The 24,511-nt window shown below is 53.7% G+C and overlaps 4 protein-coding genes across 4 annotated transcripts; 1 reads left to right on the top strand and 3 right to left on the bottom strand.

Moving 5' to 3' along the window:
* Window positions 1-8,447: 8,447 nt before the first annotated feature.
* Window positions 8,448-9,499, bottom strand: M406DRAFT_326367 (uncharacterized protein; the record flags this gene model as incomplete). The annotated part of the gene is made up of 8 exons (XM_040920079.1): window positions 8,448-8,516; window positions 8,600-8,734; window positions 8,781-8,828; window positions 8,860-8,884; window positions 8,947-8,984; window positions 9,272-9,288; window positions 9,405-9,424; window positions 9,456-9,499. The coding sequence occupies 8 exons, from the start codon at window positions 9,497-9,499 to the stop codon at window positions 8,448-8,450; spliced, it is 396 nt and encodes a 131-aa protein (XP_040781917.1).
* A 580-nt stretch (window positions 9,500-10,079) lies between these two features.
* On the top strand, window positions 10,080-12,547 carry M406DRAFT_336503 (uncharacterized protein; the record flags this gene model as incomplete). Its single annotated transcript, XM_040921159.1, has 5 exons — window positions 10,080-10,759; window positions 10,834-10,971; window positions 11,032-11,723; window positions 11,787-12,201; window positions 12,436-12,547. 5 exons carry the CDS (start codon window positions 10,080-10,082, stop codon window positions 12,545-12,547), a joined length of 2,037 nt encoding a protein of 678 aa, XP_040781916.1.
* Window positions 12,548-18,367: 5,820 nt separating this feature from the next.
* On the bottom strand, window positions 18,368-20,272 carry M406DRAFT_227588 (uncharacterized protein; the record flags this gene model as incomplete). Its single annotated transcript, XM_040915775.1, has 3 exons — window positions 18,368-19,074; window positions 19,197-19,921; window positions 20,115-20,272. Coding segments are annotated over 3 exons (1,590 nt in total), but the record flags the coding sequence as incomplete, so codon positions are not given.
* Window positions 20,273-21,567: 1,295 nt separating this feature from the next.
* M406DRAFT_245329 (ATP-dependent metallopeptidase Hfl) lies at window positions 21,568-23,749 on the bottom strand (the record flags this gene model as incomplete). The annotated part of the gene is made up of 2 exons (XM_040916321.1): window positions 21,568-22,346; window positions 22,405-23,749. The coding sequence occupies 2 exons, from the start codon at window positions 23,747-23,749 to the stop codon at window positions 21,568-21,570; spliced, it is 2,124 nt and encodes a 707-aa protein (XP_040781914.1).
* Between the last annotated feature and the right edge of the window lie 762 nt (window positions 23,750-24,511).

Below are 24,511 nucleotides of genomic sequence, written 5' to 3'. Positions count from 1 at the left end.
CCAATGAGAAGGGAAAAGAAAGACACAAGGGTGACCCTGACCATGGTGCAGCCGGGAGGACGGGGACTGGGCGTTGTGGCACAGTACTATAGATCCTCCCCTGTGATTATGACGAGGATTATCAGAGTTATAGAGAGGGCATTTCCATCTCACTGGAGGACCTCTTTCCTCTTCCTGTATGTCTCTCTCTCTCTCTCTCTCTCTCTCTCTCTCTCTCTCTCTCTCTTTTGGAGGCATTCTAGCGGCAGGATATGCAGAACGCTCAGTGCCGACCTGTTCGAGATCAAAGGTGCGATATCAAAGGTCCAAGTCAATGGCGCAGAAATGAACATCTCAGTGCCGAGACCTCCTTTTTTTTTTTTTTTCTATCTCAAAAGAGGTTATCTGCCCCGCCCTTCACTCCCAGACCTCGCGCGTCTCAGGATTTTTCCGCGCCGCTTCCCCCAAGAGAGCGCTCGATGCGGAATGGCCCTTCGTAAGGCTTACCCTTTGCGTGCAGGTACATTATTCCCCTGGCCGACCTTGCTTTTTCATTGTTTCTCTGCTTTTCTTTTCTTGCACCCCAAACGCCTATATTCGGTGCTTGTGGTCGTGGGGCCGGCAGAGTCTAGACGTTTTGAGTTGCCGGCAACAAGCCACACAAGCCTCTTTGTTCTCTCCGAAACTTCCGGTGTCCGATCGATGTGGCGCAGCTTGATGGAGTGTATACTACGTAGTAGGTCTTGTGATACTACAACTAGGGCCAGTGAAGGAAGGCTACTTGCTCAGAGCATGAGCAGAGCTCCCCCTCCTCCTGGAGCGACTACCATGGTAGGTGTGTGGTCCACGTGCTTTCACTCTGGTCCCTGTTCGACTGCCAACCCATCGCAGGAACCGGTGTCATGGTTGAGGTGAGATTCCCGGCGTTTCAACATTGGACGAAAGCAGGGTACGTTGGTGTGGTGGTAGTGACAGCAGTGCAGCCGTACTGGTAGCTGAAAGAGCCGGGGGGGGGAGGGGTGCTGCTGTTTTTCCATCCATAGAAAAGAGGAAATAAAGCAAAACAGAATATGAATTTTTTTGGTCAGGTAAAAACACCCCTTTTCTCCAAAAGTTTAGACACACACCGTTTGAAATGCCGTGGATGGTGGCCACTACCCGCCAAGAAAAAAACACTTGCTACTGCTCGTCAACCGCGAGGCTGATTTGCTATTGGTGTAGCCGACTGATCTTCGAGACAAAAAGAAAAACCGAGTCAATGCACGCCCACCCAGCCCTGGAAGATCCGTTGCCGTTGGACAAGAACAATATTGCACGAATAAGAACCACAGCTTTCACCGCAGTATTGTACAGCTTTGGTTGGTTATTTTTTCTGGGGCAGGAATCGATGAGGTCGAGACCCCGACGATCTGCGTTCCCTCTCTTCCTGGCCCCTTTTCCGCTCGAGGGGGAACTTACGGTCGGAACAAGACGCTTAGGCGGATGACTTCTCCTGCATGTATCGTGGTGTTGTTTAAGTAGGTTCGTTGACCGACAAGTTGGCGAGGGTGCACGAGCTCAGGAAGGGGAAAGGCGAAAACCTTCAACAAGGTTGCAGTCGCCTTATTTTTTTTGGGGAAAAAAAAAACCTTGTATCAACGGCTTCTTAGTTGTCAGAATTGTCGGCCAATCTTAGTCTCTCGCCCTTGGGGAAAGCCACGTCTGTGCTGAGATGGAGGCTCAGTGGGCCATCTGCAACCCTGGAGAGAATGCATGAAGATGGGTCATCCAAGTGTGGGGCATGCCGCGCCGCCAGATACATGCATGAGAAGGGAAAGTACAAAAAAAAAAACCACCAAATAACGAAAGAAAGGAAAAAATAAACCAGTTACTACCACACAGGACAAGTTGTTCAGTACTCCTTCTGGCTAGTGAAACGAACCTCCGCTCCTGAGCCGCACTAAACCAGTTCGAGGAGTCAACTCTAAAGAGCAAGCCTCAACTCCACACGGCCGGCCCCCTTCTCCTTCTCGCCCGGACCCGGCCGGTGGGGGCAAAGAATTATTAGGGAAGGAAAAAAAAAAAAAAAAGGAGAAGTTAGACTTTTTGCTGCAGCATGGTTGTAGCAGTCATTGACCTGCCTACCTACTTGCCTTGTCTGTCCGTCTGAACGCAAGGACGAAAAGATCCATCTCTGCGAGGCGTCATCGTTGTCCCCTCCCCTCCCCTTGCCCCTCCCTAGTGAGACCTTGGACAGACAAGTAAGCCGATTTTCGGCTCTCGGCATCGCCTGCACATGATGGAGCCAACAGTAGGTCGACGAGGGAACAGGGCCAAGCGAACCACACTCAATCCCCCCCGCCCCCCCCCCGGACGATCAAGGAACGCAGGTGTAGCCGAAGGTGTCTAAACACTGTGGTGGCTTTCCCTTCGTGATACTCCAATGTCTAGGACCCCTCCATGCCTTTCTGCCACTTCTGGCCTCTATCGTACGAGGGGCTTGGTGTGTCTCCATGTCTCGGGTAACAATGGGCGTCGCTCCTCCATAAAGGATGTACCGTCGATCATCAGATCTCTTCAGGCCTTTGGGCGGCGCATCCACTTTTCTCTCTCCAGCGCCACTTTGTCCGCAGCAGCTTTGGATTTGGTACCGAGTCAATCTTTGCAGGGACACGCTTCTCGCCGCCTTGTCGTTCGTGCTATGGTGTCTCCATAAACTCGCACAGACAGCGTGGACGCCTGAGATGAGAAGAGCCGCCGAAAAAACGAAAAAGAAGAAACAAGGTCCACCTTTCGCCAACAGTCCTCATTGCAGGACGGAGATCATGCTGTCTTTCATGGAGCCTTACACGTATCTTCGACAATACTACATAGCAACCCCTCGACTTGCGGTGTGGGGTAAAGGGATGAGAGGCGCAATCGGGACGTGCCGTGTTGCTGTTGGCTTGCCGTAATTATGTTGTATGTTATTGTCCACGTTTTCAGCGTTGTCGCCAGTCCACATATGACCTTTCTCCGGGTTTGATACATCGATTGTTCATTGTGGGTGCCGTGAGACACACACACACATACACACACAAACGACGCCCACAGCCGTCTCAGTAGGATCCGTCGCGACAGGAAATCCTTCGGGGATGCACAGTCAAACATTATGCTTGTCGGGCCAGCTAGCGATGTCATGCATGCTCCAAGGTTTGCGGGTCTGCACTTCCAAGCCGTGGGGATCAGTGGGAACCGTGATGCTGGTCTGAGGATCGCCAGAGGAACATAACAACTTCAGACACACCGTGAGTCCTTTAATCTGGTTGACCAAATCCCCCGGGGGTAGACGCAGAGAGAGAGACATTGAGGCGGGTCCAGCAGCCGAGGTCTAGACCTAAAGACCACCCCGGGCCCACCCCATCTCCTCCTCCGTTTCTATGGGGCCACATTGGCTGTATGACGGCGCAAAACAAGAACTCGCGTTGATCACCAGATATCGGAACATCAACAAATCTGTGGTAGCCTCTCAGAGAAGGGATGGGATCTGAATCCTGGCGGTGCATGGGAACAAGCAGGCACGTGTAACGGCGGCAGCATCACGCCGTCTCAAGCCACGCTCGCTGATTATATTTGTCGAATCCATTCAAGCCACGGTGGGGGCCGGGCTGTACGTGACGAAACTCACATCCAATCGGGCCGCATATAATGGTCCCAGTCTCTCCTGTGGCAGGATCCCCGTGCGCGCGCTCTGTGAGCACATGTACGCCTCCCCACGAACTTTAACGTACTGCATTGTAGGTAGAACACTAGACGGGGGCTTGCTTCTTTTGTGCTGCCAATCAAGAAGGTCAGACCTCCCTTCAGGTGGCCCATTTTTTTCCTCAGGCCGCGTCGCACACCAGAGACGCGCGTTGTCTGGCGTGATTCTTGCAGCAGGCCGCAAAGGCTATCTGCCAGCTGAGAACCGTTGCTTGCTGTGAAGGGTTTGGCTGGTTAGACAAGGTGGTCGCCTCGGCCCCAAACCCCACGATAGCGCGGGCCGGATATGTGTCTTGTGGGAGGTTTCTCAGAGACGGACGCAAACCTAACTCCATGTCGTGTGTGTATGCAGGCAGTCAGCACGACCAGGGAGGTTAGATTTAGACCTATCTTCGCGAGAGGGTCCGGCTGAGCTCATAGCGACCAAAGAGTGGGCGATTCGTTGGTTGTCTATAGCCAACACGAAAACCGACGAGGCGAAGTCAAAGACTTCAGAGCTACACAGCTTACCTTAAACACTACAGAAAATGCATGCCAGAAGAGTCACCCTATCATCATTAGCGAAGTTGAGCCGTCAGACTATTTTGAGTGTTCCGAGATTACAGCGTAAATGATAGCATGTCAAGATGATGATGCACATTCACCGTTGGTAATGCAACGGATGGGCCGTGGCTCGTGACCTTTCAAGGTATCACATACCACTGAACACGACGACAGCACAGCAGTCCAGCAGGGTGCAGGTACATCCAGAGCTTGATCTTCCATATACTTCGGGCCTGCGTGCCTTGCAAGCTGCGGCGAGACGGCGGAATGACGTAGAGCCGTCCTCTAGGTGGGGGCTTCCCCGGTTCTGGGCACTTAGGCCACCATCCTGCGTTGATTCATTGTACGGCCAAGTATTCCGAGTATATTGTGCGGCTTCACCTCGGGTCACACGGGCTCGTGCGCTGAGTGGATGCTGGCGAGTCAAGATATCTCGACTCATCCATCAATCGCATCTGAAGAAGCCTCAGCGAGATCTGCGCCAAGCTCACAGGGGAGAGGGAGACTGAGGTAGAAGATTAAGGACCTGGGGTGCACCGGCAGCTGAGCTGCAGGCAACGCGGTAATACCGTCGTGGGCTTGCATCCCTCGAGGTCCAATTTCGGGTAATCTACTTCTGCATCTCGGAGATTTGTGCTTTGGTACACTCGCAGAGGAAGCCACCAATTTGTTGGCAGCAGCTCAACGCAACCAAGGGCTTCCAAAGGCACGGAAGGCGGCAAGGCCCGGCACTAGATCCTACAAGATCTTGATTTGGCGGTGTCGGCTCGTAAAGAGGTGTTTGAGAAAGAGTGAGCCCAAAAAGAACTTTGCTACACTCCGGGGTCATCGTAAGGCTGAAATGAATCCATCTCACCCAAATCCCGTAGGGTAGCGTTCGGCAGTGGCATTCGCGCGACGGTTGCTTGGGCCAATGGCGACACGTTAAGCGTCCACGGGTGGGGTGAAAAGGATCAACAAGATCGTGAAGATGAGTATTGGGCCCGAGGACGATTCACCCGTGGGATCCAGCAGCCAGCAGGGGGCGAGGGGGTGGGGATTGAAATGTGGGGGCAGAGACGCTCCTGAAATCAAGCACGCTGACCAGTGAGGCCGTCCGAACGTGCCGCGAATCAGTTGCGGTCATTGCAAGTGTGGCTGGGAAAGGAGGCTGCGACGCGGCACGCCCTTTCGTAAGAAGAACCAAGTCGTACTGGAGACCTCTGGGAGTGATTCATCTCGAAGCGCCATTGAGAGGAGGGGGGGTTCCTCAAGGCCTGGGCAAGTCGGATCCGTAGTTCTAGAAGGGCCATCGGTTAGGGTTTCTATCTGTCACCTGTGGCCTCCACCACTGTATACTGTCTTCCCTCCTGCCCAGCTCCCATGGCTGGCTCTGGTACACTGAGCTGAATGATGATGAACGCTGTCGAACGATGACTGATGTATATGAAGCATGGGCTGGAGGCGAGGCTTGCCGCCCGCGTCCACCCTCTGGCCAATGCGTGATGAGGGCCCAGAGCAAGTCGTCTGTCGAGATGAAGAAACAAACTGGCCTGTCCGCTTCACGGTGTCAAGATTCTCCAGGGATGTCCAAAGTCTTGCTTGGATCATGATGATCGCGGGGCAACAACGACAGTGCGCAGTCTTGTTGGTCACGTTTCGTCCCATCTTATTTAATTATCGATCTCGAAAGCCGCGTCGCCTCAAGCCGAGCTTCGTTCGTGCTGCCAACTCATGAATCATCCCAATCATCCAAACCTAGATCCATGGTCATTGCTCAGGGGATCTCAGGGGGGCGGGCGCTTCTTGAGGGATATACTTATTATGCCACAGCACATCATCGCACCGCACAGCAGGGAAGAGACACACCGCGCGGCTGCCCAACAAAGTACAACGGCAATTGTTCAGGGGAGGGGGATGGGAGAGGTCTTGGGTCCCATCTTTCGTCTCCCCCAGCATCGACGCTCAAAGGAGTAACGGGCCGCGACGGTACCGTAGATGTCAGACTGTGGGTTGAAGCACGCAACCCAGACTATGATGAAACGGCGAGGATGGAGGAGCTAAACCAGTCGAGGAAGGCTTCCAGTGCAAGCGAAAGAAAAAGGCGGGGCCCCTAGCTGGGCACTGGGGGCCATCGGCCAAGGTGCAACTGCCACAGTTATCATGATGACAGTGAATAGCAGTGACGACCAGCCATGAAGCTCTGCGCTAGAATAAGCCCTTGCCGTGGGTGCCTGGCACCTCTGGCCACTATCCCTCATCTAATCTCTGGGCTGAACGGAGGAGGCCCACCCCTGCGATCCACAAGCTAACGGTGGGTAACACGCTACGTATGGTACTGCATAGTATTTGGTAGTCGGCGGATCGTCCCACCCCACTTCCCTTCCCTCCCTCCCAAATTACTATGGCGCTATCATGTTCAACGACATCACATCACATAGACTCACCATACTCTGGCCCTTGGCAGGCCCAGGATGTCAGACTGCCACCATACACCCTCCACGCTCCACAGCGTCTCGTCAGGCTCCCATGCAAGGCTGTGTTCATGTCCAAGAGTCACTTCTTCGGCGAGGCTATCCTGACCCTGACCACATAGCCGCATGGGTGCAGAGTCTCTCTTGTCCAACACAAGCACCGAGTCTACGTCTACGTGTATGGGGGTTTGAATTATGAGGCGACAGGGCCCATCTTTTCGAGCAGCTTTCGACCAGGTCTCCTGGAAGTCTCCGACGAGATGTCACCCTCCTTCTCGCCTGGCTTAGGCTCAGCCCAGCATGATTGCTTGGGCACTGCTTCTCGACCGAGCTTGAGCAGGCTCAGGGCTCCGCGGATGATTGTCGACCAGCTCGATTTCGTCTTCGCGTGAAGCAAGGTTTGGGAGGAAGAAAGCACAGTCCCCTTCACCCTCCATGGTCCAAGGCGGACAAGTCCATCTTATCTTCTCACCTGCCAAGCGCTTGTGTCTGAGTGTGGGATGGCGTTGTGGCACATCCTTTTCTGCCACCCCCTCCCCTGCGGCTAGCTTGTTTATGCATGTCAAGACTTTTTTATTTTATTTGGTGATACATCACATCAGCTTGCGGACCCTTCGGAACGTCTCGACGGCTGCGCTGTCGCCCTACTATTTCGGAACTCAACACCACCCCCCCTTTTTTTGCGACATGCAGGAAGACATGTCTTCCTGTCCTTCCTACCTTGCATTGCATGACTGTGCCTGCAGAGAGCTCGAGGCGAGCGTCGAGACTGCTTCCGCTGCTGTCTTGGTAAGATCTCCCCCCGGTCCAAATTCGATCTGCTCTGGGGCCATGTTACCTGCTTCTTCAAGCTTCCAAATCTTGGTTACCGTTTGCTTGACAGTGGGGTGTCCGTGCGAGGTCAGCCATGGAGCAAGGAAAGTACGATATACTTCCAACACGGCTGGCAAAAGCGACGGAAACACCTCATGACAGACTCGCTGCCGAGAAAACACGGACCAGCCGTGACAGGGGCATGTTTCTTTCACACGAGGTCATTGAGGACCTGAAGCCTCCCTCCAGCTCTCGCCAAGCACTTGCAAATGTACTTTGAGTAGTGGCGAGGCCAGGGTGGGAGTGAAGAAGGAGGGTGGGAGGGGCGAGGGGGGCAGGCCCTCAAGGCGCATTCTCAGCCGGCATTCAGTGCATATCCGTACTTGCATCACAACGATACTACGACATGTCGGCGGGGTACTGAGATCTGCCTCAGCCATGGTCACCCTCAAGAGGTTGTCTTCCTCATGCCCCCCTGCACGCCTACTACAAGGATGCCGGGGGTAAGGGCTTCAACATGTCGACCCCTGGCTATCTCTCAGCTCCCGCGGTTCCTACCCTTGCAAGTACACTGGCACTCGTCCTGCTGACCCAGTCTTTTTTTTTTTTTTTTTTTTTTTTTTTTTCCTTCTTTTTTCCCACCCCTGGTGGCTGCTCCAGCGAGGTTTCGCAACAGAATTCCTGGTGGACAATGCAGCGCACCCCACAAGATCCACCCTGTTTGTGTGTGCATAGTACCCAGTACCGGAGTGGACGCAGCAGTATGCTTCTGACACATGCTCATCTCCTTCCCGAGAGCCCACCCTGGCTAATATGCGGACTGGAACGACAGTACTACTCACACCCCTCCTTCCGGACTGTGAACTTCCTTCATTGGTCCAAGCCATGGGGAGTCTCGAAGACGGTCATGCTTTCGTCCGTGCAGTCCAACCCAGGATCCTATTGTTCTATGGACCACCGATGGATTCGCACGAAATTCTGGCAGTCGAAACGGTTCACAGTCAGATACTGCACCCAGCGTTTAGAGGTAGTCAGTCAGTCCTGTACCCTTTTGCCTTTACCCTTCCGCCAGCTTCTCTCCTACCACTGACCAGCATCTCTCCTGCCGCCTCCCCCTCGCTCTTGCTCTGAAGGTGGATGTATGAGGTCCAGAGCAATTCTGAATCTACAGACTCAACTGCTGACTTGTTCTCGAGGAGAAAGCAACTATTGCTCTTCCTCGCCCTCTGGCCCGAGCATAGGATCTATTCAACAAACTATCGATCTACATACCAGCAGACCCTTGGCCATCTTTCTCAGCACGTCCGCAACGACCTCCCCCTTTTCAAGGGTCCCGCCCAGAGGAGCTCACTGTCTTGTTGGTTCCGGCCTGCCATCTTTGCGGGCATTAGCCATTCAGCCGAGCAATATTGGACCTAGGCGCCCTCTTTGCCCAGACCTGTCGACCTTGACCTGGCCCCAAAACCGGTACCGGCTCTGCTAGAGAGAGTGCACCTTTACAGCCGAGAATAATACTACCACTCTGCTTCCTCCATCCAATTTGACGTGCTGGCCTCCGCGAAGATTGCCGAACCAGGATAAATTCTCTGGCCCAGGTACCTGGTACTTTCTCCACGGTAGCTTGGTGCTCCTTTCCCATTGGCGTTGCGGCTATCCGTGCAGGCCTTGATCATTTTTCCGCTGGGTCTGGTCTGAAAGTAACACACCCTTTTGGTTCCACTTTGTCTTATACTAAAAGGGTCCTCTCTCCCATAGGGACCAACCTTGTTTGCAAGTACGGCTATTTCTAGCAGTCTATGCAGACTGGGGGCTCGTCACTTCCAAACAGACCTTGTTGAGAATAATCAAACCCCCGCTGGCTCCATCGCTTCGCCGCCCCTCGACCTATATACGTACGCTTCGTGGTCCAGTCTCTGCTACCCAAGATTGATATCCCAGCTGACATACATTTCAACCCACTTCTGGTCCGAGATCAGATACTGCAGAGCCATCTCGACAGAACCATCTCCACGCTTGGCACCAACGCAACACTTACTGCTGGACATTATACACACCTGACCTGCCCGACCCAGCTCGAGTCTCGTTACGCTGGAGCAGTACGAGCAGGATACTCGTCTGATGTTGTGTTCTGCTGCTTGGACCTGATCTTCCTCTCCCCGTCAAATCGCCTTGTGGATCTTTGCTTTCGCCACGCCGTTGAACTTCGCAAGCGCAAGCTTGGTCTTCTGAATAGTTCGACCGACGCATAGTCTCTTGAGGAGTCACTCGGCACAGAAACGCGGTCGGACGATCCAGGAGAGTCGCTATCTGGTACCTGTGGCTAAAGCCTTCCGGTACATCCTAGGAGTCGATTTCTAAGCCTTCTCTCATCTTGACTTGCCGGACGAGGAGGTCATCAAAGTGCCGATACGCCTAAGGGACAGGCTCGACTCCTCTCTCTTATCGATTTTGACGTTCGTTTCTCTAACGAGTATTTGTCCCGTCGACCTGGCTTCATAAGCCCTTCAACCCACTTCTCCTAGGAGAGGCCAAATTGTCAACAAGAGTATCGACTACCGACGCTCTTTCCAAATGCTTGTTTCCAGGAAACACGACCCTAAGCAGAACCACTGGTCTATGAGCAAGTTCGAGGCTCTCTGCCACAGCCAGACCTCCAATCCACGCATGTCGCACCACTACGACGCGCCGGTGTCAACGCAGTCCGACTGGCAGGGCCAACAGTACTCTTACCTTCCACCCGGAGACAATCCTATCTATATTCAGTCCTACAACAATGGGCAGGCACATAACAACAATGCCGCCTTACACGCGCGGCCTCGCAGTGCGGCTGACTCCGGTGGCATGGACATAGACATCAAGTCGGAGGCAGGTACCTTGAGCCCCGCGCTCAGCCAGCGTCGAAGTGAAGACTCGCTGGGCCTACGTGCGCACAAGCAGCCTTCGCCAATCCCGGAGCAGGAAGAGACCCAGGAGGGACCACACGCACCAAATACGACAGAGTCTGTGGCTGAGGGATCTGTAGCCTCGGTTGCTACCTCCGCCATGTCACGGGGATCCAATCTTCTGCGCTCAGCCTCTTCGACTGGCCAGAGCTCAGAGCGGCCTGCCAGTCAGACACGCGATGACCCAGTCTGTAAGCAAGAGGAGGATGACGAATTAATTGACGATGATGACATGGACGAGGTGGACGTGACGCACGAGATGACGCCTGCTGAGAGAACAGCAGCAAGGAGGAAAATGAAGCGCTTCAGGTATGACAAAGCACGGGCAGATGACATTTTCTGGGGGGGTTGAGAGTGGGATGATATGTGCTAACGGGTGCCAGGCTCACTCATCAGCAGACACGATTCCTCATGAGCGAGTTTGCGAAACAACCACACCCAGACGCAGCGCACAGGGAGCGCTTGTCGAGGGAAATTCCTGGACTCAGTCCTCGACAAGTACAAGTCTGGTTCCAAAATAGGTACGGTACAGGCCTCCTCCCAGAGGACAATTTGCGGCTGCTGACCAGTAATGCATGCAGGCGAGCAAAGATCAAGCGCTTGACAGTAGACGACCGAGAGCGCATGATCAAGATGAGAGCTGTGCCAGACGATTTCGATAACATCCAAGCGCTGCATTCTCCTTACGGTGCCGTTCACGGCCTCAGTACACCCATGGGATCTCCTGTTAACTATGGACCCGGCTCCTACGGCGAACAACTCTTGAGAACAACGCTCGTAGTAGATGTCAGGCGAGCAGAAGGCGGGGACAGCGTACCATCTTCGGGACTCAGCCCGGCTTTCGGTGGTATCGCATTCCCCACATCAGCTTCCATGAGCAACCCTGATCTCATGTCACCAATGTCTCATGAATCTAGCGATCGCTATGACTACTCTGGCCATCTGACACCCTTGAGTGCCGGCCCGAGAACATCCAATCCCTTTACGCGGCAGTCCAGTCTCGACACAGGCTTGGGGATCTCCAGTCATCACTCCCAGCAACCAGTCCGACCTCTGCAGCCTCTGCAACTTCGAGAGACTCTGAACAGGTCCAGATCCGACACTCTCCAGTCTCCGCTACGGTCTAGCATGTCATGGAAAGGAGACTCGATCGATTACACTGCCTATCACGGCGGTGGCGGCAGCCCACAGCCATTGAGCGGACGGCAGGCGTCTGTCTACCAGCCGACCGAGCCGACTTCGATGGGAGCTTACGAGCCCAGCAACTATGCCGGTAAGTCTATGTGTGCAAATTGTCTCTGGCTACTTATTGAACAAGCACTAAATGAGGACCTAGGCTCGACTGTGTCGTCCCCTACCCATATGGGCTATCCTAATTTCTCGTCCAATTCTTTCCTGAACTCGCAACAGAACCGATCTCGCCTACGCGCCGCTTCAGCCACACTACCCCTTGGGCTGGACCTGAGTTCCCAGCGCCCCTTCTCTGGCGCTCAGCCTCTCCGGTCAGCGACGTCGCCCACCCACCGACATGTTTCGGCCACTTCTGCGCCGTACACAACCAGCTTCCCCACTGCTCCTCTGACCGCGCCAAGCGACTTTAACCTCCCGAGAACTCCTAGCTTTCCGGCGAGGCAGCCAGAGTACTCGTTGCCGCAAATGAGTGCGCCTATCGCACCATCAAATGACTTTTCACAGGCCTTCCAGGCGAGCATGACCTCGAGTGCCAGAACGCCAATGAGAGACTCGTTCATGTCGGCTGTCAAGAACAAAGACGAATATGGAGTTCCCAGAGGAGATTTCAAGAAGAAGGCGGGCATTACTGTTACTGTCACGCAGCCATGAAGAACTCTGATGGAAGAGGAGGGGTGTTCTTTTTTTTGGGGGGGGGGGGGGTTGAGCCCACGTTTGACACGATCCATACGTTGGGGCCAAGTCATCTGGGGTCATCTGCAGAGCTGTGAACTCTTGCATATTCACACTTTCAGTGATGGGATCCTCTATACGATTTCAGCAGGCATCCGTCGAGATGACATTGTCAGATCAGTGTACTGGGTCCACAGCGACTGGCATAACGCATCACCACGAACGACAACGTAATTGGGCTATGGAGGCCGGGTTTGAGGATCCAGGGGGGTCGGGGGTCAGTAATCGGTACCCAGCAGGACTTGGATGTGTGGAGCGCCAAGACGAAGACAACAAGGCAACGCACACGAACCAAAGCATTACTTCGCTCTATTCTTCCTATTTCATGCCCGTTTTGGCATGACCCGCTATCGACGGCTAAATTGCCATGGCGTATATTTCCTCGCGTGGTCGGGGTGCAAGGACCTATGGGGTGGCTGGCCGGGCTGGCAGCCCTGGAACAAGAGCAATAGACGTGCGACCACCTCGCAGGCTGGTCTGCTCGAAGAAGATCGGCGTCTACTTTTGTTTCCCATCTCTGCTGGAGGACAATTCTCTGTTGTTCAAGGACAGTCCTTTTGTTATTTCTCCCAGATGGGGCAACCTTGCCCAATGTGGTTTATTATCTCTCCTTCCGGCCGGCCGGCTGGCCGGCCTACCCCTTCCTCTCACTCTTTCTTTTTATACGATTCAGTTTCTTTTGTGCGTCTGATCCCCTTTGTCATCATCCACTTACGGGCTCGATGTTTTGCTTACGGTCTGAAATTGATATCTATGGTCTGGCGGGGCCGGGGTTCAGGGAGTGAGGAGACATAGCTGGATTTGTCTGTGTGCATTCTCTTTTTGGTAGGGAGACATCTGCTCGCCTATCAGTTGGAAAATTTGAAAATATTAAGAAGAAGAATACCACATTGTCGCAGCGCTTTCAAACTCTGCTCAATGTCACGGTCTACTTTAGTGATATAGGATAAAAACAATAATATCACTCTTCGAATCACAGCTGTGAGTGAGCATCTAGCTCATCTATGTAACTGATCACCCTATTTTTGAAATTTGAGAGCAGCTTCACTGCCCCCTCGGCTCCGAGATTTGTTGATTGCACACTTTTCACTTATATGGATGACCCCAAAGCTCCTTGTGTGTGTCCCATGACATAGCTCCCCAAACAGCTGACATACTGTCGAAGTTCATACCAAAGAGAAAGGAGACGAAGAAAAAAGGAGTGGCGACTGCTTCCATTCTCCGGGCCCCTCCCCCCTCCATCTTCCCCCAAACCTCCTCCCCTGCCCTCCCTTTTACCGCCACAGTCCCGGCTGTCCAACCGGGTCTTTTCAAATAACGTTGCAAATAAGATATTAAAGTTGCATGCAGGAACTTTTCAAGAAATGATGAGGCAACCTAACATCCCTCCTCTTAAACCCCCCCCCCCCACAAATAGAAATCACCAAAGCGTGCCTGTTCCGCCCCTGCTGCAGAAAGTCTATCACGAATAGACTTGACACGATCCTGAAGTTGCCGCCTCCATGCAGGAAATCCGGTGCCGAGCCTCAAAAGGGGAGGGAGGGTCCCAAAGGTTGAGCTGCGCATGAGCCAGATCTTCACGCTGGGGGCCCGCGGGCCTTACTTTTAGGAGGCGGTCGTTGGGCTAGGCTAGACAAGCTGAGGGGGGCTGGAGATATTGTGTCTCTTGATGATACATGGTCCGTACAGGAGGGTTTCTTGAGCTCTACCTTTGGTGATGATGATGGTGATAGTGGTGCTGTCTGTCTGTCTGTGGACTATGGTGACCCTGCCTCGTGGTTGGGCTTCGTCACTGAATTCTTATTTTTTGGGGGTGGGGATATCGGGGCCCTTGCTAGTCGTTAGAAAGCTGTTTACGAGGTGCAATGCGCCGATTGTGGCCCTGGCTACCTGGCTTCTACATACGAAGGCCTACGCGCGTACCGCGTCAGATCTGCCGAGGGAAGAGGAAGGGAGAAGAAGGAAGGAAAAGTTTGGTTGGCCCCACCCGGAATGCATGCCAGGGTCGCGGCATAACGGCTGAAAGGATGGACAGGATCCATGCAGGCAGGTCAGGTAGGGAATCTGTCTCTACATCATTAAGCATATCTCTGTGGATCGTACACGCTAATCGTAGGCATGATCAGGTCTAGGAGGGAGGAGACTACATGGTTATGCGGACCGGTTGGCAGGTTGATGGGTCCGACATCACAGGGGGGGAAAAAGGGGGGGGAGGGGGGTGTTCCATTCTCTGATGAGGAAATACTTACAGTAAGTATCAAGTACACAGCCATGAGAAAAGTGGAATGAACCTATACTAGACATTAGTGGTCTTACAAGGTAAGCCCAGCCGGGGCAAACACTGACCGAAATGGCGGCCCGTGTGTGACTTAACAAAGTGGTCAAGTACTTCACAGGTAACGAATGAGACGCCCGGCTGCCCTTCGAACCACGGTACTATGTTGAAATCTCAAGCACAGATGAAGTTCAGTCGCTAGGAGTCAGGCCTCAAGGAACCTGGGGAGCCTCTCATCGGTGTAACTTCGGAGGGCTTGAAGAAGGAGGAAGACGAGAGGAGCCACACGTTCGACTACAACCCAGGCCAGGTACGTATTGCCTCATGTGTATACCATGGTAGGCTGGCAAGGACCGGCCCTTGGCCCCCACCAAGGCTACTGTACATGACAGGCTCATGTAGTGTATGGAGGATAGCCTGAATCAGGCATGTATCAATATATTGTTGTAGTAGTGAGTGTGTGACCAGTAGTGAGCGAACTAGCCCAGTAGCCAGCCGGCCTCCTTCTGAGCGGCATGTTCCCTCCATCAAAGAGGGATCATCATGTACTACTACCTGGTGGCATCCAACCCCGGCACAAGTGTCCGCCGGGTGACATTTCAAGAGCACACAAGTGATGACCTCGTCACATCGCGTTCCGCCAAATCCAGCAAGGCTTCTGTCAGCAAGTCCACTAGAGCACACCCCTGACCTTCATGAACAGGAGGGGCTTGTCCTTCTTCTTCATCTGTCTATCTGGCCTGTCTTGTCCAAAAGATTGTCAAGCAAGAGAACAAGAGACAGCGCTGTGGTGGACATGCTATGCGGTGCAGCAGAAAATCATCAGTCTGAGAGCACAAACCTGTGGATTCTTGCTGGCTCGAGCTCTGTGTCCTGGTAGTACAGGCACTGCATCGTACGTCCTTTGGCGTTGTGGAAGGTATGACGAAGGAGCTTGTAAAGTGGTACTCTCGTCACCTTTGCTAAAGCGCCGCCCCACCTGACACGAGAGGGAGAGCTTCATTCCCATGGACCTTCTTTCAGTACAGGGCGCTTCAACAAGGCAGCCAGGTACTTTACTATCTTGATGTTCACGCAAGCAATCCCCTTTGAAAGGCTGATCTTGCGAAGGTGTCAAGGCGGTGTAACGCTGTGCGCGCCCAATGCTTGTTGCAACGGTTGTGATCTCCGAGTGGATACCACGATGGGACAGTAGCAACACGGGATGTTGCCGTGATGTACAAGGTAAACCTGTACCTCTCTGACCCATGTACCCCGGTCCCATCATTACTACAGTTGGTCAGTCAGGTGGTAGTCATTAGCAGTGCTAAGTAGGAGAGAGGGAGGGAGAGTCTCAGGAGGTCCAAAATGCACTCAAACCAGACAAAATCAATAGCTTGAATCACCTAAGAGGGAGAGAAACATGCAGAAGCCCCCAAGCAAGCCGGAGCTGAGAAGTCAAAGATCCGAACATGGCGCCTTGGCGCGGAGGAGCAGATTGCGTTTTGCGAAGATCCACTATGCACTCTCGGGGTATAGAACAAGACATAGATGTGATGAGGGAGCGTCTTACATGGTCCACCCAGCCGGAGACGTGGGGTGCGCGATCCGAGAGAGACGGAGAGAAGAAAGATGGGTCTGTGCATCTGAAGAAGAAGAAGAAGAAGAAGAAGAAGAAGAAGAAGAAGAGAGAGTGTGGGAGAGAGAGAGAGAGAGAGAGAGAGAGAGAGAGAGAGAGAGAGGAAGAAAGAACCCAAAGAGAAAGGGGCAGAGACAATTGTCGACGTGGGTTGAGGCGGCAGTTCTCCGACGATATTTGATTTAGCCGGGAGGTTAAGCCAAGCATGGAATGTCCCTACAGAGGTATCGTTACTCACCCGTTATGCAGATTTATCCAGAGGGTCAGGCGGATCATGATGTTTGAGCACTAGAATCTGAAAGGAAGGGGAAAATGTGACGGTTTTCCTTGTGGAATAGAAGTGAGGTATTGAAGAGGAAATTCATCACATAGGTTGCTGAAGGTCTTTCCATGTTGATATTTCAGACACAAACACTGCTACAATCGTGATGTAAAAGTTCACTTTTTACTATTGAGGATAATTAGAAATTTTGGCAAATGTTGTGGTATTTTCTACAAGTAAATATGCTTAAAAATGGTATATAAGTCTGAGGCTGAAGGTGTGATTAGAATATATTGTAAATATCTACATAATGATAAAAGACTTTAAATGCTTGGGGATATAAATGTTGAGGTTACTTGGTCAAATGATTATTCTGCATTCTACACAATATTGTGCAACTAATCAGCTCTCAGCTGGTTTGTTTTGTTGATAAAAAGGCTCGACACTATGCTACTCTTACTTGCTAAAATGCAAAGTAGTAGCAGATTAGTCAACACTACTGCACATCAGTTGTGAATATCAGAGGCAACAATTACCAGAGTGGTTTATATCAACAACTCAAGTGCATGACTGTTATTGAAGGTAGGGTGATTATGACCCAGCATGTTGTCCAACCTAAGAACAATCCCGATATATGAAAAAGTAGGTTGGAACCTACTCCCCCTAAAAGGCACTCAGATGCTCCAAATACTTCTCCCGTTGATCAACATGGGAAATTCGGGCTACATCAAGTAGTAGAGTCCTTTGCAAACCAGTCCAACGCAACTTGGACATCAGGCGGCGGCTACGGCCTGGCAAGGCTCAAATGTCTCTTATAAAGCATCTCGACCGCAGGGATGGGGAGCTGCGGGAGTAATATGAAAGGGTGACAATTAGACATTGACGTATGGCGATGAACCAGGAATATGATAATAATCCTGTTTTAAGCAAGTGTATTAGCAGTACTGTTGGGTGATATTGGAAACTCTGACAAGCTGCATTTTCCTGCATCAAGGAAGGGCCCACAACCTCTCTTTTGCACCATCATCCGCCAGTTTCTAAGCTCATACCAATTCTGACCGCCTGCGGTTTTCCGTTGCTTGGACAACTTACATGGTTGCTAGTCCGGTGTGACAAACGTATCGACGGGCAGACGCGACGGTTTTCAAAGCTCCAGGAACGGAACGACGCTGGGGATGACTCGAGATACAAAATTCTACATGCTTAAGAACAGAGGACCTGACCATGTAGAAAGGCAACTAGTGATACTGGGTTGGAATGGAATGGCCCTGCTCCTTGAGACCTTGAACATCCGCTGCCACCATCCATCTTCTGAATATACGTGGCAGAGGTTTAGGTTATATATGTGGTATTGGAGCATGTCACAACGAAGTGTTCCTCCGTCTCGTAAACTCCCTCGCCAACCCAAGGCCTCTATTTCATTCCCAAACATGTCCATGACAAGTGTCACCACCATGAGAGGGTGTCCAACTACCCCCAGAGTATCACTCAGGCAACCAGAATACGCCGTGTTCTCCATAATTATCAATCCTGTGTTTTACCCATGTGCCGACGACTGATACCCGACCTTTTGACCTCAGACGAGGCACTGTCGTCCTCGTCCCTGACGACCGCGCTGTTGCGCCTCCTCGGACCAGAAGCCGACAACCTTACGCTTTTGTTCTGGCCCAGCTCCGCCAGCTCATGCGCCGCCATGTCCTGATGCTGCTGCTGCTGCTGGCCACCACTACCACTCCCAGAAGAAGAAGCCTGACCCTCTACCAAGCCGTCGGACCATCCAGACGGTGGTGACCCGTCTCCCTCGGCGTCCACCACCACCACCTCATCCCCCTCCTCGTCCTCCTCCCCACTGCCGTAGCTCCCACCAACACTCTCCATCGTGAAGGGGCTCGCGGTCGGGGCGTCAAGAACACTCAGCTCGAGCGGTGTAAACAGCCGCGGGAGGAGCAGTGCACGTACAGGAATGAGGGCGAGAATGAAGCACGGGAACCCGACGGCGGCGACGGTCTGCGTGATGGCGAAGGTGGCGCCGAACCCGACCAGCTCGATGGCAACGAAGAGCCAGATGGCGGCACGGCGCTCGATCCTGTGGAGGGCGTGCGCCTTGTCCGTCAGGGCCCTGTCACGAACGAGGAAGAGGATCTTGGCGGTGATGCCGTTGCCCTCGAGGGCCTGGTAGCCCATGATGAAGAAGAGCCCCGCCAGGACGCCCTGTGGGATGAGATGCAGGACGACGAGGAGGGGGCCCGTCATGGTGCCGAGGGTGAGCAGGCCCTGAGCGAGGTTGGACACGCGCTGCTCGACGACATGGGTGCGCTTCAACTCCCAGTGGCCCTTGTTGTCGCCGCCCTCGTCCGTGTCGTGGACCACCTTGGTCACGCAGAGGGACTCGGTGTGAAAAGGCGCCTGCGGGATGAGGCCGTTGGGGAAGGGGAGACCGAGGATGCCGGCTACGCCCGTGGTCAAGCCTAGCAGGAAGAGGTCCCAGTGAAACCCGGCTGGTTTTTTGAGTGGGAACTCGGTGCCCTGGGCGATGAGAGAGGAGACTGTATTGAGGTGTGCGAGTGCGAGTGTCGTATTGTTAGTCATCGTTTCGGTTACACGAGAGTAGATTAACAGAAGGAGGAGGAGGAGGAGGAGGAGGAGGAGGAGAAGAAGTGTTCCCTACCATTATGGTCAAACCAGAACAGGATGGTCAGCAGCAGGGCAAACGGTATGGCCAGGAAGACATCCGAGACCCTAACGTCCCAAAAGTTGACCAGCCAGCCTCGATCCGCGGTCGGGAAGAAAGCCGTGCTGGTCGGCAGGTACTCGAGGCTGACCCCCTTCATCCTCCCGATATGTACAAAGCCCGAGAAGAAGACGACAGTCAACGGCGTGCCGTAGTCCTTGATAAACACCCTCACGTAGTGGTGGAAGAGCGTGCTGTTCCCCAGCTCGCCGCAGAAATAGGCAATGGCAAAGACCAGGATGGCCACCATGGTGCTCAGGTAAAAGGGCTCCATGTCGCCCTGCAGCACCAGGATCTGGACACCCTTCTGGAGGTAGATACAGGCCACGTAGAAGCCAAAGATGTCGCAGGGAAAGCGAGTCACGTAGCGCAGCCAGTTGCACGAGTTGGTGACGGCCAGGAGCCAGTGCATGACCAGAGCCCACAGCCCGATCCAGGTCATGAAGCCCAGGTAGTTGACGCCGGTCGGCGACATGATATCGTAGACGGTATAGTTGAAGACGGTGATGGGGCCAGTCACGCCGACTATGACGAGCGGCTGGCAGGCGAGGAACGAGAAGACGACGGAGCCCAGCACGGAGGCGAGGAGAACCTCATTGACACCATAGTTGGAATGCGTGCGTGTGAACATGTCCAGAGAGAAGGCCAATGCCGGGAGGATACTGGTGATTTCGATGTGGTCAGCATGATTTGTATGTCCCAATGAACGACGACGATGAAATATCACATGAGCGAAAACAATTGCTCTCCCCCTCCCCTCTCTTCTACCTTCTTCTTTTCTTTCCAGGGAGAGACATAAAAGTATTTCAAATATGGTGAGCAAAAGAAGAAGAAAGAAATCAGTTCGATTCATACTTTGCAAAATACATATACACCGTGGCGGGCACCACACGATAGTCCCAAGCATCCTTCCAATCACTCGGATAGTAAGGCGCACGACGGTGGATATCATTGACCATGCCCTGGAAGAGACGAATCTTCCACCACTTGGGACTCCGCGCTGATGACGACGACCCATCTGCAGCAGCATGTTGATGAGGATGAGACTGCGCAGCTGAGGCCCGGGAGAACAGCAGCCGCTTCTTGAGCCCATTGGCCATGGTGACCAAGTTGGGGCGGGACCGGGCAGACGCCGATTCCGAGTGTAGACTGTTGGGGAGAGGCAGAGAATCCGCCTGGGCAGCAGTAGCGTCAGAGACACTGTGAACCATGATCGGGCGGCGGTAGAGGAGGAGATGAGAAGAAATGAACGGCAACAAAGTTAGTAGCTAGTCCAAAAAGCCTCGTTTACTTCTTCATCGAGACGGACATTGGCATCATCACTTGTGCCAGTGTCGACGCATGCATTCGTGAAGGTCGAAGGTAAAGTGGGACCACAGATGAGGACAACGCCTGGCTTTACACGATGTTGGTGATCCTCAAGATGATGATTAAGTTGAAGGTTGTTTTCTTTTCAAGATGCTGCGTGTGGAAGAATGGAAACCATAAAATGAAAATGACGTTTACAACAGCAAAGTCTGGCGGCAAGAACCCAATTCTCGATAGGGGCCGCACCCGTTTTAAGCTTGTTTGTAATATTCAGGTTAGCTAGCCTGCCAAGCGATGGGTCCTCCGTCTTTCTAATAAGTCTTCTCAATGATAAAATGATAGTGATAGAAAAGAGCGAGAGAGAGAGAGACATTCCCGTGTCTCTTGGCCAGGGCGCCTTGACCGCATTTTGATCCCACTGCCGACATGAATAGCCGCCGCCGGCCCCGGGCAACAATTAGTGCCGTTACGGTACTAAATGCCACCTATTTACTGCCTATTCCCGGACATCACTAAAAGAAAGAGTCAGTCTTTACCTACTTCTTTACACGCTATTACGGCCAGTAGAGCACGAAGACAGGATTGTGACATGGTGAAAGCGAGGATTGGTTTTGTACAACGAAGAGAGTCGACTATGTGCCTCTCCTCCCCGCTCAGCTGGCTTCTTCTTCTTCTTTCCTCTCTCTTGGGCCATGAGCTGTTCTGCTCTGGTCGGTGTCGAACCCCCCCCCCCCTTTCCTTTCTATGTCTGCATTTCATGCATTCCATCCCAATCGCCAGATCACCGGTCCCACCCAGTGCGCCCCGAAATCTTTTGATAATTTATTTTTTATACAATATTATCCCTCCCCGTCGATCTTGTGTGGTCTTCTCTTCCCCTCCTTTTGGGGCCCATAGTGCCAGAAGTGCATACGCCAGTTGGTGGTTGTTGAGTAGAGTAGAGTGTTCAAATATTTTCAATACCAACCCGTCCTCTCCATTCCATCTCCTTTGTCACCTCTCACCTATTCCCCTTGAAAGCCGGCGCGCCGGCTGGAGGGTCATCGATGATACTACCTTCATTCGGCGGCGGTGGAGGTGCGCTCTTGGATCCGTCAAAGTACTTGGTGAACTCCTCCTTATCGGCAAAAGGTCTCGGGCCCAGCAGCCGCACCATGTCGTCGCGCGTCAGCATCTCCTTCCTCAACAACTCCTCCGCCACGATGCCGACCTCCTTCTTCTTCTCGGTCAGCAGGTCCTTGCACTGCTTGTACGCGACGTCCACAATGCGGCGGACCTCGGCGTCGATCTTCTGTGCCGTGTCCTCCGCGAAGGGCTTGTTGAACTGGTTCTTGTCCTGGTCAAAGTGGATCGGTCCCAGCTTCTCCGACATGCCCCATCGTGTCACCATGTTGGTTGCCGTAGCTGTGACCTTGTGGAAGTCATCGCTCGCGCCGGTCGTCACCGTCGGGAAGTGCAGTTCCTCGGAGATGCGCCCGCCCAGGGTCATGGCCATGCGGTCCATGAGCTGTTTCGTGGTCATGAGGTACGCGTCGCCCACCGGCAGGTACTGTGCGTAGCCGAGCGCGCCCTTGCCACGAGGGATGATCGAAACCTTGAGGAGAGGGTCGGCAAACTCAAAGTACCAGCCGCAGATGGCGTGACCCGCTTCGTGGTACGCTACTGTCCTCCTCTCCTCGGGGTTCAGCACCAGTGACTTTCGCTCCAGACCGCCAATAACCCGCTCTATCGCCTGCTCGAAGTGAACCATGGTTACGGTTTCGGCATTTGCCCGTGCAGCTGTAGAATACTTGTCAGTTATGCGTGTATGAACAGTGGACGAGATTACGAGACATACCGACGAGTGCGGCTTCGTTGACGGCATTGGCAATATCCGCACCAGAGAAGCCGGGTGTCAGAGCAGCGAGGCGCCCGCACAGATACTCCATATCCTCCTTGGTGACGATCTTGGCCAAGTGGACCTTGAAGATATCCGCACGGCCTTGCATGGTCGGCCTGTCGATATGGATCTGTCTGTCGAAGCGGCCAGGCCTCATTAATGCCTGGTCGAGCACGTCTGGCCTATTGGTACCCGCAAGCACCACGATCTGCTCCTGGGTGTTAAAGCCGTCCATCTCCGTAAGGATCTGGTTCAGCGTCGCCTCACGCTCCTCGTTTCCGCCAAAGTTCCGGTTTCCATCGGATCGGGACCGGCCAATGGCATCAATCTCGTCAATGAAGACGATGCAGGGCGCGTTCTTCCTGGCCTGCGCAAAGAGATCGCGTACTCTCGATGCTCCGACACCCACAAACATCTCGACGAATTCGGAGCCGCTGACACTGAAGAACGGCACGCCCGACTCACCGGCCGTCGCCTTTGCGAGCAGCGTCTTACCAGTGCCGGGAGGGCCAGACAAGATGGCACCACGCGGGATCTTGGCGCCGAGTCTCTGGAAGCGCTCGGGCTGCTTCAGGAACGCGACAAACTCCATGATCTCGACCTTGGCTTCGTCCATGCCCGCGATGTCGGCAAACTTGACCTTGACTGCGCTCTCGTGGTTGTACATCTTGGCCTTACTCTTGCCAAACCCGAACATACCGCCTCCGGCACCGCCGCCGCCAGGCCCACGCCGAGAAGCGTAGTAGATGAGACCGACGAGCAGCAGAGTCGGACCAAATGCCATGATGAGGTTGCCGAGCTGACTCTCGCCAGCGTACGTGACCGGGATCCTCTCTGTCGAAGGGATGCCGAGCTCCTCCTGCGCCTGATCCAGATGCCTCTCAAAGGTCTCCACGGAGCCGATCGAAACGTAAAAGTGGAAGCCCGGGTTCGCGGCCACGCTGTCAGGGTACATGGTCCGGGTGGCTTCCTGGTTCAGGTCAACCCGCACCTTGCGGCCCATAACCACCAACTTCTCGACCAGCCCCTTGTCCAAGTAGTTCCTCCTCAGCTCTTGCCAGCTGATGTCGCGCGTCTCGCTCGGGAAGACCATGCTCCAAAGGGGATAAAAGAGTGCAGCTGCCAGAATCCAGCCCAGCAGATCGCTCGTGTCCAGAACCCTTGGGTCCTTGTCCTGCTTGCCTTTCTGGTCCTTCTTCCTGCTCCCATCCTCCTTGGAGCCTTGCTGGCCAGCCTCATTTCCTTCCTCGTGAGACGTGTTTTCCTGCTCTCTGCCGACCCTCGGCTCGCTCGAGTCAAACATATCTGTCGCCGCTGTCTTGGCTTGCCTCTCCGCCAGCTTATGTGCTATCCTGATCGCCTTCATCGAGTCACCGATTGTCAGTCCGACGCTGGCCTGTTTCCGCATCAATTCCTGTAGCTCTTGTGGGGCGCCCGTCGTCTTGATGTGGCGGATGATATCAGAGAGGGTCTCGCGCTGCCGCACCGGCACAAGCGTGCGCATCTTGTCGAGCGTCTCGAGCTCCTCCTCGGACAGGAAAACCCATCCCTCGGGCAGCTTGGGCGGCTCATTATGGTTGCTCTGCTTCTTGTCCACCTCCTCTTTCGACGGGGGGTCCTCGTGCGTGGACTTCACCTCGCCGGTCGCGCTGTGGGGCTTTTTGTCGCCTTCTTTCGACTCATCCTTGGACTTCTCTGGTGGCGTAGGGTCTGTCGAGTAGAAACGCCGGCGCGGGAGGAGGTAGGCTGATGACGATGACGCAGGTGATATTCTTGGTATTCTTGCGCCGCGTGCACTTATTCTCGAGGTGGCGGAGAGGGAAGAGATTGCGATACGCGCAACCCGCCGCGCAGACGGTCTTAATATTGACGACATTACGCTGCGTGACCTGTATGACGGGGTGTGTGTGTGTGTTGTGTGTAGAACGGGGAGAGGGTCAGGTCAGGTTGCTGATGGTGGCGGAGGAAAGATGCCTGACTCGAGGAAAGCGCCCCGCGAGAGAAGAGGAACGTGGTCGGACAATACCCGCACTATCGCATACAGAGAGATCCACTGCAAGGGAAT

Source organism: Cryphonectria parasitica, assembly GCF_011745365.1.
Source record: "Cryphonectria parasitica EP155 unplaced genomic scaffold M406scaffold_1, whole genome shotgun sequence".
Lineage (NCBI taxonomy): Eukaryota > Fungi > Ascomycota > Sordariomycetes > Diaporthales > Cryphonectriaceae > Cryphonectria > Cryphonectria parasitica.
Note: the sequence above shows the minus strand (reverse complement) of the source record. Positions and strands in the feature narration are given on the sequence as shown.